We start from the raw sequence: 14274 nt of genomic DNA, 5'->3' as shown, positions 1-14274 counted from the left end.
CTTCATAAACATGTTGATCTTCCCTCCCGAACTACGCTATGAATTTATAGTGAAAAAATAATGGGTAGTAAAGAATATAACTATTTTTTCAACGCATGTAAACATTCTAATTAACCCACTGTAACCCAGTGTTGCTTCTAAGTAACTTAAAAAATGCATAACTTTTCTGCTCTATTAAGCAAATATCTCAACTAAGCATTATTTTGAGGTGTAAATTGTAATGGCGAAATATTTAGATGCCACGATATTTATGATTTAGTGCAAAATTTTCAAGTTTTCTAAATGAAAAATTTTCATATTTGACACCTCCCAGAAGCTGCTCTGGGTTAGAAAGGGTAAATAAAGCACCTATGGTCAAATGTCAGTTTTCTGTTGAATTTTTCCTTGGTGGATGTATTTTTTTAAGACTTCGGGGGTCAATTCTTCATTTCCGCCGTTCCTCGCCTTCATCCCTAATTATGATCAGTGAGATCGAAAAATTAAATGATAGTTTATAACTTATTTCACGTGCATTTACTTTTTATGCGTGCGTCTATTCTTCATTCCACATCTGTCTCAACAATGTCCTAGTAACCAACTAATATGCGTATTTTTACTGATGCCTACGGCAAGTTTATCTCTTTACGTTAAACGCATAGCAGCCAGCAGTATATTCATGGATTCCAATTTTTATTCGATTTTCTTTTCAGAAAAAAATGGAAGAACATGATAAGGAGAACAACAACGTTCAAAAGACGTCGTCAGGCGAGAGTAACAACGTACATAAGACGCATCCACACAGAATCATATGGGGAAATGTTATCGGCATTACTTTCTTCCATCTTCTTGCCGTATACGCTCTCTGGATTTTATTCTGGAACTTCAGAATTCAGACATTCATATGGGGTAAGTTTTCATGGTGACTTTTGCATCGAGCGTGAATGCTTGAAGAGGGTTATTATACTTTTAAGTATTAGAAAACAATATCTGATTTTTATATGTGTATATCGGTTTTGCTTAAGATAGCTTAACCAACAAATATACCTGTAGCACTTTAATGTATTGAACGATCTCCCATTTTTCGCCATTTTTCAATTTGACCCCACTTTTCAAGCTCAGCTCCATCAAAGAGCTCCTTCAGAGCAAAGAGAGCTCACTGGAAAGAGCATCATTAGGATTAGCGCTATTTCATTTCACTTTCACAAACTTACATTGTCATTCAAACAATAGATTACAAATGGATAAAAGGCTTAATTTTCCTGGTGTATATGGTCTAATGTATGCTGAACTTTTAAGTCTAAGGTGATCATCGTCACTTTCCTCAGAGCAACGAATTTAAAATGAAAAGCATACCATTCCTAACTCTGTGAAATGTGGCGACTTGGGATGAGTGACCGCTGGGTTGGTTGGTATCGTCCTCAGGCTTGGCGCTGGGCGTCGCCTCTGGTCTGGGCGTGACGGCGGGCGCTCACCGCTTGTGGGCTCACCGCTCCTACAAGGCGAGGCGGCCTCTTCAGGCGCTGCTCCTGCTCTTCTACACCATGGCTGGCCAGGTACGACTCACACTTTGAGCAGCACCAAGGGAACCAATTGATGCATATCGATTCCATGAGAAAATGATCTAGCAATTGTCCTACATCGACTTATGGCCACGAAAAATAGGCTTCCCGAGGTCCCTTGTCTGGAAATTACCTTTTAAAGTCGAAATAAGTACCTTAAAGCAATACTTTACCGCCTTTAGAAAAGATGTACACTAATGATGGAATGTATAGTTTAATCTGGAAAAAAATCATGACATCATATCATATTATGAATCACGGTAAAAATTAAATTTCGTCTCGTCACAGGAATACTATTTAAAGTATTAGTAAATGAATACTGTAATTATAGTCGCATGAATATGGGTCAATGCTTGGCTCAAGTAGCAAAAAATAGTGGACATAAATAAGGACTAAGTTATTGATTTCTTCAGTACCCTTATTTTGCTTTTTAACGCCAATGGATGTCGTGTATGGTGGAAAAATTCACCATAATAGCAAATGCAATTTTTTGTTTTAAATTGAGCAGTCACGAGCCTACATCCTTAATATAATTTCTTTCGCGCACAATACGGTGCCTGGTTCCCTGTTGAAAAACTCCCCATTGATATAATCGCGAATATTGCAAAAATGGTTCCTCCGGTCGACCTCTACACGCGTTGTCACCCACCGCGCTTTTAAATAGGTTTACAAAAGGCACTAATAGCGTCGCTGATGGGCACAGCCATCCGAATTTCACGGAGAAATAAACTATGACTAGGAGAAATACTCCTGATGATGTGACCTATCAAATTCATAACTTTTCAATGCTATTCCTCACGATTGAAAAGAGAGTAAAAATTGAATATAAATGGATCGCTCTCACCTCATCGCTGTGAAGCGCACATTTTTGAAAAGCAATTTAAATGCGCCCACAGCGGAGACAAAACTCAAGCTTCCAAGAGAAGGACTCATGATTCATCTTATGTTGTCCCTTTGGCATAACCGTTAGTGGTACCTGAAGCTGAAAATTGGAAAGGCATTCACGCAAGTGTGTCCAAGCAAAAGGCAATGAAGCGGAATGTGAGCAAAGGAATGCGATGAAAAAAGCGAAGGGAGTAGGCCGTGGCTGGTCGACAGAACGGATCCCGAGGTATGATCAACGGTTTGAATCGCCAAGTGTCAAAAACCAACAGAGCCAAGCGTCGCGGTGAGTGCACAAGTACCAAATCAATGGGACTCCATCGAGGAGGACTCGCTCCCTCCCGTACAAGCTTCATTCCTGTTTCCAAATAAAGCACCTGTTCCGATTTTTTCAAAAATGCCCGCTGCACGGCGATAAGTCCAGACCGATGCATTCATTCTCAATGTTTACTACATAATATTTGCAATCCCGAGGGATAACAAAGAAAAATTATGAACTTGGTTTATCACATAATCATGGGCAGAGTTTTATGCTGAGGGGGCTATCAATCTGCCCGGGGATACCCCCAGTGAAACGGGAGGCCCCTCCGCTCGAAAATTTATTTAAATTAGCTTCTGCTAACAGAATTACAAGTACTATTTAAGGCTAAAATTTATTTTAACTTTTAACTTTTTTCGTTGTACTTGAATGTATAGGTTTCGAACTTGTTTTAGGGAAAAATTATCATTTAAGTGGGGGGGTGCTGGCTTCTCCTGCTCCCCAAAAAAAATTCCCCTCATGCACATGATCACGAGTATAAATTTGCATTATCACCACTTGTTATAAATTATTTCTCCGTGAAATTTGGATCTCTCTGGCCGTCAGCGACGCGAGTGAATACTTTTGTAAACCCATTTAATGTGTCATGGGTGACTGCACAGCCCCACTGCACAATCATCTCTTGAAATATTCGTGTATCAAATGACGTCATAATCTTTTTTGACACTGAAAATCCTTGTAGCCACCAACCAGACGATTTTGACAAGAATGGATCGCATATTCCAGTCCAGTAGGTACTATTTGTTCATGAAGGTATAGTTCATCCATGAAGATTGGCGTTGGAACTCAAATGTAAATTAATGAAATTCGATTGTTGTTTATTTCTTTGGAAGATGCAGCGCTTAAAAATTGCTTACGACCCAAAACATAATTATAGCTGTTTACTTACGCTCTTCCTGTATATCGAAGGTTGAATATAGGTTATTGCCTATGTTACAATGTGGCAAAATACCAATGTTTCCAAACCTATCGTTTTTTTCTCCTTCTCAAGGCAATTATGGGGCAAGAACTAATATGCTGACGAAATAAATTATTCCGCTCCGAAGTGTCATAATATCGAGTTATACTCAAACTACTATCTCAGCGATGTCTCGCGTCACGGTTGTCGGATGATCGTAATCGAGATTGCAATGGGACGTCATAGCAATCGCCTCCTCTCCTTGGGCATCGGGAAAAGGACAACGCCTTTGAGAGACGCGATAGCTTGACCTTTTGACCCGTCGTTGATGTGACGCGTTCGCGGGCGACCCCTCTGCATTGCACATATTATTGTTTCTGTCTCCACAGGTGAAAAAAGCCGAGTGTGCAGCTTTTTCGCATTGTTTAAGTCAATGCCATTCTGTGTATTCTCAGAACTCGGTGTACGAGTGGGTGCGGGACCATCGGGTGCATCACAAATTCAGCGAGACGGACGCCGACCCACACAACGCTCAGCGTGGCTTTTTCTTCGCGCACGTCGGATGGCTGATGCAACGGAAGCACCCGAGCGTCATCGCCAAGGGCAAACAAGTCGACATGTCCGACATCGTGGATGACCCCCTGCTGGCATTCCATACCAAGTAACCCAACTCCATGCTCTGCCCATTCCTCTCGAATATAACAAGTGTCCCACATTTCCAGCCTCCCGCGTGGACGGCGGCGAAATTCACATTGATCCCAATGAGGGAGAACACAAACATTACAATCGAGGATTTTAAGATTTGTGCCTCTAGACGTTTTGTCGCCCATCGCGCACTTTCATGGGCTCACTAAACTCGCGTCGCTAAACTATCCGGGTTTCGCGGAGAAATAATTAAGGCTGTTGAACGAAATTAATACTTGTAATTATGCAAACTATCAAATTCGCAACTTTGAATAATATTTCCCAAGATTTTTAATATTACATATGGGAAACAATTGGATCGCTCACCACTCATTGTCACGTTGTGGATATTTATGAAAACCGATTAAAATGCGACCGATGTGCATCATCATCAAAAGTGAAAAAAATCATGCTTCGGCGGGGGCGGACTGGCTCCTCTATGCAATCCCCCAGCGAAAAGAATTCCCTTGAATCGGGAGTGGAACCACGGACTGTTGGCTTCTGGGGGCACTGCGCAGACCGTTGCGCCATCCCGGTCCCTTCATTTCGAGAGTAAATGTTTAAGCTCTGCTTTAATGCTAGAATGGGCGCTCACGTTTGGGTGTTGTCTTCTTGAAAGTGCTTATTGCTTTGCGTTGTCATCCTCGATGGACCGCACAGGCCTAACATCGAGCACGGTGAGCAACGATCAATTTGCCACGGGAATCTAGGAACCTGGATGGCGTAGTGGTCTCCGCAGCGGTTCGGAAGGTCCGTCGTTTGATTCCCAGTGCCGGGGAATTTTTACCATGGTAATTCATGTGAAAAACAAAAATTACTCTCCTCCGAGCAGGCCTGAGGAGCGAGGTAGCCTACTTGGAAGAGAATAAAAAATGAAATTTAATATTCCGGGGCAAATGTGCCCCTTGGGAACATTCATGATTATAAATACAATAGAGTCAAAAATATTACATTCAATATGAAAGTTTACATGAGACATTTATGTCACAGAATGCGACTTAATGCATGACAAAAAATAACAAAAATATATATATTTATCAGCCAGGAGAACGTATGAATACACTTGAAACCCTCTGATTTTGTTAACTGTAGCACAGTATTCAATTAACTTACAACATTTCATTCACAAATAGCAATATTTCATTGCATTTCTTTTAGAGTTGACTTGCATTTTTAGATTTTTTTACATCGTCTAACCATTGATTCCATACTTCGAAGAGGTGAAAAGACCTAGCGTACGCAGATGTTCGATAATGTGGTATGTAAAGAGTTTTTCCATGCGTAATAAGGGTATCACGTATTTTTTGGCGAAGAGGGACGAGTATAATGTGTCTACATTTCTATAACTGATATAGAGCCATACAGACCCTATGCGAAATGGATTTTATGTGTTCATTCCATGATAAGGTTTTATTTATTGTAACTCCTAAGTTAGTTACACTATTAGACTAATCAATTTGGACACCTTTTACATTTATCTTTGGCAGGGCATCAAGGATAATTCTATAAACATAAATGTTACTACCAATGATGATACTTTTGATCTTGCTGGGATTTAGTTGTACGCAGTTTTCCATTGACCACTTACATATATTTCGAATATCATCATTCACCTTAGTAATGGCTTCAATGACATCAGAAGGGTAACAGTCAATGTCTGAAGATTATCGGCGTACATGTGGTATTTACATCTTAAGATAACTTTAGGAAGATCACTGTCATAAATAGAAAACAGATGGGGTCCAAGGATTGACCCCTTTGGCACTCCTTTGGTTACAGGACAATAGTTTGTTAGCTCGCCTTTCGGTCCTCTAATGGCTTGTTTCCTTTCACAGAGGTATGACTTGAACCAAAGCATGGCTGAATTTGAAAGCCCAACATGATTCAAATGCTGTATAAGTATGTTGTGATTCACCGAATCGGAAGCTTTAGTAAAGTCTAATATAACCCACTAGATTATATTTTTTTGCTCAATTGAAAGTCTAATATCGTCTGTAACTTTTAAAAGTGCAGACTGAGTACTATGCCCCTTTCTGAATCCTGACTGATATTAATCTAATAGACCGTTTCTAGTGAGGTGCTCCACGGTGGCATCATGTACAAATTGCTCAAGTGGTTTTGAAAGTCTACTTTGAAGTGCAATTTGCCAAAAATCTGACGTTACTTTTGGTTGAGAAATTTTATGAATCGGCTGAATTTGTACAGACTTTCAGAGAGTCGGGGAAGTTGAGTAATTTAACGAGCAGTTGAATATGTCTAGTATCAAGGGCACAGCAATTGGTATTATAATTTTTAGAATTTTCTTATTGATTCCGTCAACAAGAATGGCATTAGTTTTAATCATTTTAAGTGGCGAAGTAACACTTCTGGCGTAAAATGTGGTAGGTACAATCTATTTAATCCATTTTCTGATGTCAATTCTAGTTCATCATGCAAACTTGCCTCTGTATGTATTCATTCTTGTTTTATAACAGCCCCGTCTTCGTCGGTAGGTATACTTAAGAAAAAAGTATGGAGCTCATTTAGATAAAAATTGAAATCACAAGAGATGTTTCGAATTTTCGCAAGACCAAGCCGCCTTAGAGCTTGCCAGGTTGACCGAACGTCCCATTTATCTTTAAAACATTCGTGATAGTATTTCTGCTTTGGAGTCCGCAGCGTCTGCTTCACACGATTTCCAAGTAATTTGTACTGCTCGTGAAGATCAGGAATATGGCTTCTTTGGGAATTTCGCCTATTGCGATCCCTTTGCGTCATCATAAATATAATATTTTCACTTACCCAGGGGGCTGGGGGTCGTCATAAGCCCGCTTGTGCAGTGGGGCGTAAACATCAAGTATCTTTATTACATTTTCGTTGAAAGTCTCAACTTCGGAATGAACGCAATGAAAGTTTAAAAAATCTGTCCAATTCATCATTAGGAAATCTTCTTGGAGCTTACTGTGATCAATGAGACAGAAATCACGTGAACTCAACTCTATCGGTATGTAAAAATTCAACTTAAATTGATACTTTATCTACATCAAATTGTGGTATGAAAAAAATGATATTGGATGCTGGGCATATTTTAAGACTATATCAATATCATCCACAATAAACAGATCGATAAAGTACATCTATTTGCTAAATTATGCGTACGATTCAATGGTACCAGCGAAAGGTCACAGGAAAAAAATATAGCATTCATATAAGTACCATCGTATGATGTTTATAGCGCATCAAAGTTGAAATAAACACATAATATGACATTTTTGTGTTCATCGGAAAATGGTCAGCAAAGAGGTCTCGAACCCCTCGAACTTAAGATTCGTTACGTGAGGTAGTTCAGGACGTGCACACACACCACCACCCACTCTTCCAACCCGGTCATTACGAATAAATGCATATTCATCTACTTCAACTGCAATTGGGGGTATTTTAGAATTCAACTATGTCTCCGAGACGCCAATTAAGTGGTATTGCTTCCTTTAAAAAAATGCCCTCAAAATTCATCAATATGGCAGAAAAGTGACTCAGCATTCACGTGGCAGACCTTCAAAAATTCACTTTCGTGACTGCTCATTTTGAGAATATCGAGGGATCCTCAGGGCAAGTAATTGTTAAGAGTTCCTCCCCCTCGCCTTTGCGAACATAAATTCTGCGATTCCTTATCCATTGGAATTTACCTGCTCTTTTTAGCTGGCTTGCTCTGCATATAGTATAGAATGGGACGAGAGATTCGTTAGCATAAATAGGGTGAGTATGGCCGTTAGATAACTCAAAATCCCTTGTTTCAAAGTTCCGCTTTACTCTCCTACGATTCACTATGTCATCTGCGACACTTGGTGGTACAAAGCGTAAAATTAGTGTGGAGACTGCGAGGTGACATTACGTGAAGCAATAACATAAAGATAATCAATATCTAAACAGTGCAATGTGACGCCAGGTGCATCCCAGATTTTACAAGCAAGGGCTGTAAATAATTCACTGTTTGTACGAGGATCGCTATGGATCTCCACCACGTTTCTCAGTGAGTCTTCCTCGATCTCGTGTTGAAAGGATTTTCTCTGATACTGATCACATTATCTTTGCGATTATTTTATTATCGCAAAGATAATGTGATCGATTAATTTTATTGCGATTATTTTATTATTTATTATCGCTTCTGTGGATTTCTCTGCAGTAAACATGTACCTACATTCCCTTTTTAGAAATTTTTGCATTATGTTGCTAGTTTATGCATTGAGTATTAATAAAATCAATTATTTTAGCAGATGTTTGCTGTAATTGGTGTTCAGATCAATACGTATTTAAAATTTATATTAACAGCTTTCCAATTTCAAGCGTAGATTCAGCGATGAAGTAAACAAAGGAAACGGCTGTTCATGGTGCTAAATTTATTTCGGGGGAAACGAGACGAGAGTCTCGGATGAGATACGAGACTGAGACGAGACTGGGGTTGACGAGACGAGACTCGGGACGATACCCGAGTTCGGAAAACGAGACTGTCTCGCCTCGTGGCCACAACACGCTCCCATTTCAAGCTTATTTGTTTCCGATTGTAATTAGTTATGCGTACTTATTTCACTGCCTTTCTTGACCAATTGGCAACAGCTGTAATGAATACTAAGCAAGTTTGTTGAATCTACCTGCTACCTACGTTACCTCGCCACCTGGCTGAGGGGAATCACAAGGGGGCCCACGACAAGACACGTTTTGACAAAAATGTAACTTATACATTACCAATGGTTAAGTGAAAAATTGTAACATTATAATAACACCGCCAAGATTTTCTATGACACCAAAATTACGTAGTTAAAAAACGAATTTTAGCAAAAAATAAAACCACTTTCATGAACATCTACTGATATCACTTAAATTATATCGGAGCTAAATCTGTAAAGAACTACTTTTTCTTACGATCACTGAGGAAGTCGTGCATCCAATTTACTTCTGTTTCGTTTAATCTGAAAGACTGTGATTTGTATAAAAATGTTAGTAAGACTAATTTGTATAAAACTTTTTGTGAGGTACTGCGTCGAAAGCTTTCCGGAATCCGTGCTGAGTCCCATGTAGGAAGGAAGTTACGACTGTCCAGGAAAGTCATGATATTGCTAACTACGTTTACAAATATGGCTAATAATAGTATATCCCACAGAAATATGGCTGGTAATACGTCATGTGAAAAACACTGCTGGCTGCCATGCCAATAGGGTGCCTTCATTGAGATCATTGGCGTCATAATTGGCGATGAAGGGGCTCTGGTCAGTAAGAACAGAAATTCAATCTTTTTGTTTATAATTGCTTCCATAAATATCCTGGCTGTGCTGAGGAAAGAAGAAAATATGCCTAAAGTAGGAATTGTGAGTGAAATTTATTTTTCAATCAAAATTAGGTGTTACTATTGAATAAAAAATGAGCAATGCTTTGTAATCAACATAGAGCATTTGGTTGTTCTTGTCCCCGTGGATGAACATTTCGAACCCTTTCATATCAACCGCATTGAAGTAGTCTCAAGAAAGCTTTCACTAAACGAAATATTTTATATTTTTTGTGAACTGCTAAATTTTCGCAAAATGCAGTAAATGTTAAATAGATTCACTACCCTGTGATTGGTTTCACTTAGCATCTTAAAATCCTTGTTGTCGCAAGCATTTGGCGCCGGAAAAAAATCAATTTTTCCTCTTATTCTTTGGAATGGTCGGAATTTTGTTGTCATTACGAATCATTCTTCATTTCAGTGTGTATGTTGAGCCAAATCAGGCTTACAATTGTCATTTTACATCTTGCTTGGATGCAGTTTTTGTCCCAAAAATGAAAGGTATCACATCGCGCCTTTAAAAAAATGTGCTCAATCTTCTCACGGAAGCAGTATGCCTTTCTACATTCATAGTTAGCAGCTATAGTGTGGACCATACCAACGTTCTGAATTTTTTCAGTAGCATTCTCTCCTCACTAGTTGGTATAGACAAAGTTGAAATAAGCATACGTCTATTCTGTTCTGTAAGCTATACATTCACTATTATGTACATGGGCGTACCCAGCGAGGAGCAGGGGGGGAGCTGCCCCCCCTAGAAGCAAAAATCGCAAAAGTACTAAATTGAAACGAAAGCATTCAACAAATTTTCTTTAAACTCACGAAAAATGATATGTATGAGTATAAGATATGTAACTAAAATAAAACTATTTTTTCAAGGAAATAATCTCGTAAACTAATGCCACAATGAAATTTAGAAGTGCATGTCCTAAAGCCAATTAAAATAGGAATTAAAATCCCAGAAAGCGATTCTTCTGTTGGATATGCAGCCATTATCGGGAATGTGTCTTACCCCTTCCTCGGACAGGCTAAGACGCACTCTTCTCCTCAATGATGGTTGCCTTGCCAACAGAGAAACCCGTTTCTGAGATATTTTTTTGTATTTATAATTGGAATTCGGACATAGAAATCTAAATTTTTGCGTATAATGTCTTTCATTTTCATCTCCAATAATCGAACCTCTTGCACTTAATCTTAAGTGTTCCCCGCTTCTTTCCTAGCCTCTAATCTCACGGAGTGTATCCACTCTGCCCGCCATCATGCGTTTCCATGCGCAGCAGTGCATCTGTTACAAATTACGACATCCCTTTTCCAAAATTTATATCGCTTGAGATTGTATCTGGATATGCTGAATGAAAAATTAAAGGTGAACATATAACTTGAGTTTAGTGAGTATTTACAGAGAGACAAATGAAAGCTAATGCCATGAACACTTTCAAGTCTTTCCTTTTCAATGCACTCAAACTGCTGCTCACACACATTTTTATGCTCCGTGCTCAATTTTTTCAAAAATCGCACAAATTTGTTACTCAACACCAACTCACGAACGAATGACAGCTCAACATTTTACTTGACAAAAATTACACTACTTATCAGATAAAATTAATTTAAAAGAATGAATGCTAGTGAAAAATGAAAACTTCCACCTTGACTCTTGCGCCTTACCGCAAAGGTGGAAGTAAATCTCAGGGAAATATTATTAGCTTTAGTGCTTTTTAATAACTTAAAAATTAAATTAATTTCGTAATTGGTTCTAAAGTGCATTATTTATTCATTGATTGAGCTGACGGCGGTCCCAAAAATATATTCCTTGAAATATGAAATAAGGAAATGCACGCTACGGTCCCCACATTTGCTCCTCAACGTCCAAGGAGGAATGTACGCTTGAAACTGCCTTAAAACGATGGGCATACGAGTGGAATTTGATTATCTTTTAAAACGCAGTCACGTCGGAATGCATTTGAAATAAATTCGTGAAAATGGACCGGTCGCCGGTGTTGCGAGGGCCGTAAGCGACGGGGGAGAGTGCCATATCCGGAGTGCAACGGCACACGCCTCGAGTCCGCCATCCATCACTGCGGAGTGAATTCCAGGCGCATCGCGTTGGTGAAAAGGTGATTGCGACGCCAAGTGTTCACGTGGGTGGTGACTGTCCGAGCGCCTGGCGACGCGTGATTTGCTCCGGGCCCTTAGGTTATCGCGTAGGATCATTTGGACAGTATTAATTGCTGATGAGTCACGAATACGATCGAGATGAAATCGCGGAGCAGTTACGCCATTTACATAATACTCTGGTGCACGGAAAGGCTTCCAAACACAGAGTATCACATGTTGAAAATGTATTACCATTCCCTCTATTTGGAGTGTTCTCTAGAAAATGATTCCAATGTCGACTCAAGTGATTCCAACAAACAGTGGGGACTAATATAGTAGTTTAATAATTTATAATTTCAATTCATTACCTATATCCCATTGGCTACAGCCGGAATATTAATTTAAATTGGCACCTTAAATAAGTTCGCACACAAATAGAGGCAAATAAAGCAGCAAGCATGATATGATTGCGCGTTGCGTCCCGGAATATATAAGTGAATCGAGGACTTCAAATGGCGCGTAACTCACAAGTGTTGTGTTATTACAAACCAACAATTGATTTTACTTTTTCCCAAATATCGTAGTCATGTGTCGCATGTATCGCAGTCCGAATTTAGTCTTCCATTGTGTGATTACTCATCATACTACCGTGGACAGAGTGCTGTAGATTATTTACCGAATGGATGCATGTTTAATGACACATATTGATTCACAACTTCTTAACGTCTAAGTTGAGAGGCAAGATACCTTAAGTGGGCATACCTAATCAGCAGAAAGCGTTACATTCTGAAAGTGGAAGCAGCCATTGGTACACTTAAACGGTATTACTGGCAATATTAAGTGGAGACAATACATAATCAAGGGCGTATCAAGTATCATAAGTAGGGGGTGGGGGGCAAACCGTGGTCGAGGAGGGGCAAACCAAGTTTGAATAAAGTTGTTCGTCAATCATTTATGGTCTTCAAAAATGTGATTCTGGATATATTGATTATAAATCAGATCACGGCTTTCTGATTTTTAGCTTAGGATCACATGGCAATCATCTTAAAATCGTCTCCACGATCACGGGGGTGGGTGCGGAGTAAATGTAAAACCTATCCGAAGAGAACCTGCGAATCTTTAGAGGTTTGCACGTTCATTCAACACTTGAAGCAATTTCAATCACAAATATCATTTTCTTTAAGTTTTGAAATATTGAGACCCTTTGCCATTACGCGAATCATATTTTCGCGGGTGAAAATAATATGACTAATTATTTTTTTTCGTTTGATAGACACTAAGAAAAGTATGCAAAACATCTTGGTGTTCCCTATCATTTCTAATATAGCTTCGGGAAAAATTGGTGGCTGTTCAAAGAAAAGTATGCGGCGCGGACATGTTGCTGATCGGTCAAAGAAATGGGGAGCATAGCACATGTGGAGAACTCTTGAAGGCCTCGATATGGGAAAATTTTCTACTGTAAATTGGCTCTTTAGATCCCGGAAGTAGTTGAAAAATATGGCAAAGATGGGCACTTCTATGACAAACTCATTTCGAATATAAAGTAGTTGAGAACGTGATAAGGCATTCTACGTCCCCGTAGATTATTGATGCAATCCTAGCCTCGCCTTAGCGTGGCTCTCAATGACCCCCTGTTCCATCACAATTCATTAGTATAACATTGAGTGATACATTGTATCAAATAAAGAGAGCTGTAAATTGTCATTGAAAGTGGTCTGTTAACAGGAAATTTCAAACCCATTTTTATTTGAGCTTCGACGTTGATTATCTCAAAACATGCCATGAGTTATAAAATACCAGAAGGGCAAATTAATGGCATCATCCATGAAAAAGTTCCAGCTCACAGCCATGAAAACCCAATGATCTGCGACACCACTTACCCACGACCGCATATGATGTGTCGTTAGATGAATAGTTTAAAATTACTTAATATGTACTACCAATGGGATCTCTCGTAAAATAAAATTTGTTTTAATCGAACCATATTAACGACTGTAGCTGAATCCATAAATTTTAAAAGCAAATTTCCGTATAATTATATGGCAAAACCTTTCACGGAAACCGAGAATGTGACTGCATTGCTGGTGGTTTAGAATACTAGCGCTCTACGTTGTTTGTCTTTCCACCAAACTGTTAAGAGTTATTTCGCAAAATTCATGAAAGCAATGCCATGCCAGGAAAAGTAGGTACTTTTTTCCTACTTAAAAGTAGTGATTAGTATGCGCTCACCCCCTGCCCTCCCCTCAGCGGGCACGTTAGTAACGCATCTCATAAATAGAGGTGGTGGAGTGAATAATATTTGAATTCTTTTAGGGATGTTGCCTCAAATTTTTCCTTCTGATATTTTTAGAAGACGATAAATTTCATTTGCTCGTTCAATTAAATTAAGTAAGAGGTGTTTAGAGGTATTCAGGGGAAACATTTAAAGTCAATGGACCTCTGGTTTAAAAATTTATGCAAGTAGCGCGATTTGTATAACAATTTTTAGCTCTAGTTATTACATTTTCAAAATTGTAAGCTTGAACACCCTATCTATTTTGCAAGTTGATTAACAGGCTTTTTT

At 39.1% G+C, this 14274-nt stretch overlaps 1 protein-coding gene across 2 annotated transcripts in view; it reads left to right on the top strand.

Annotated features, from left to right (window-relative positions):
* The window catches only part of LOC124170799 (acyl-CoA Delta-9 desaturase-like), a 73524-nt gene that overhangs the window by 15826 nt on the left and 43424 nt on the right, over positions 1–14274 (top strand). For both annotated transcript variants that reach the window (XM_046549764.1, XM_046549765.1), the window contains exons 2-4: positions 690–885; positions 1402–1532; positions 4093–4298. In XM_046549764.1, coding sequence (XP_046405720.1) covers positions 690–885; positions 1402–1532; positions 4093–4298 — 533 coding nt within the window. The remainder of the gene's footprint in view (positions 1–689; positions 886–1401; positions 1533–4092; positions 4299–14274) is intronic.

This window comes from Ischnura elegans, chromosome X (genome assembly GCF_921293095.1).
Source record: "Ischnura elegans chromosome X, ioIscEleg1.1, whole genome shotgun sequence".
Classification (NCBI taxonomy): Eukaryota; Metazoa; Arthropoda; class Insecta; order Odonata; family Coenagrionidae; genus Ischnura; species Ischnura elegans.
Note: the sequence above shows the minus strand (reverse complement) of the source record. Positions and strands in the feature narration are given on the sequence as shown.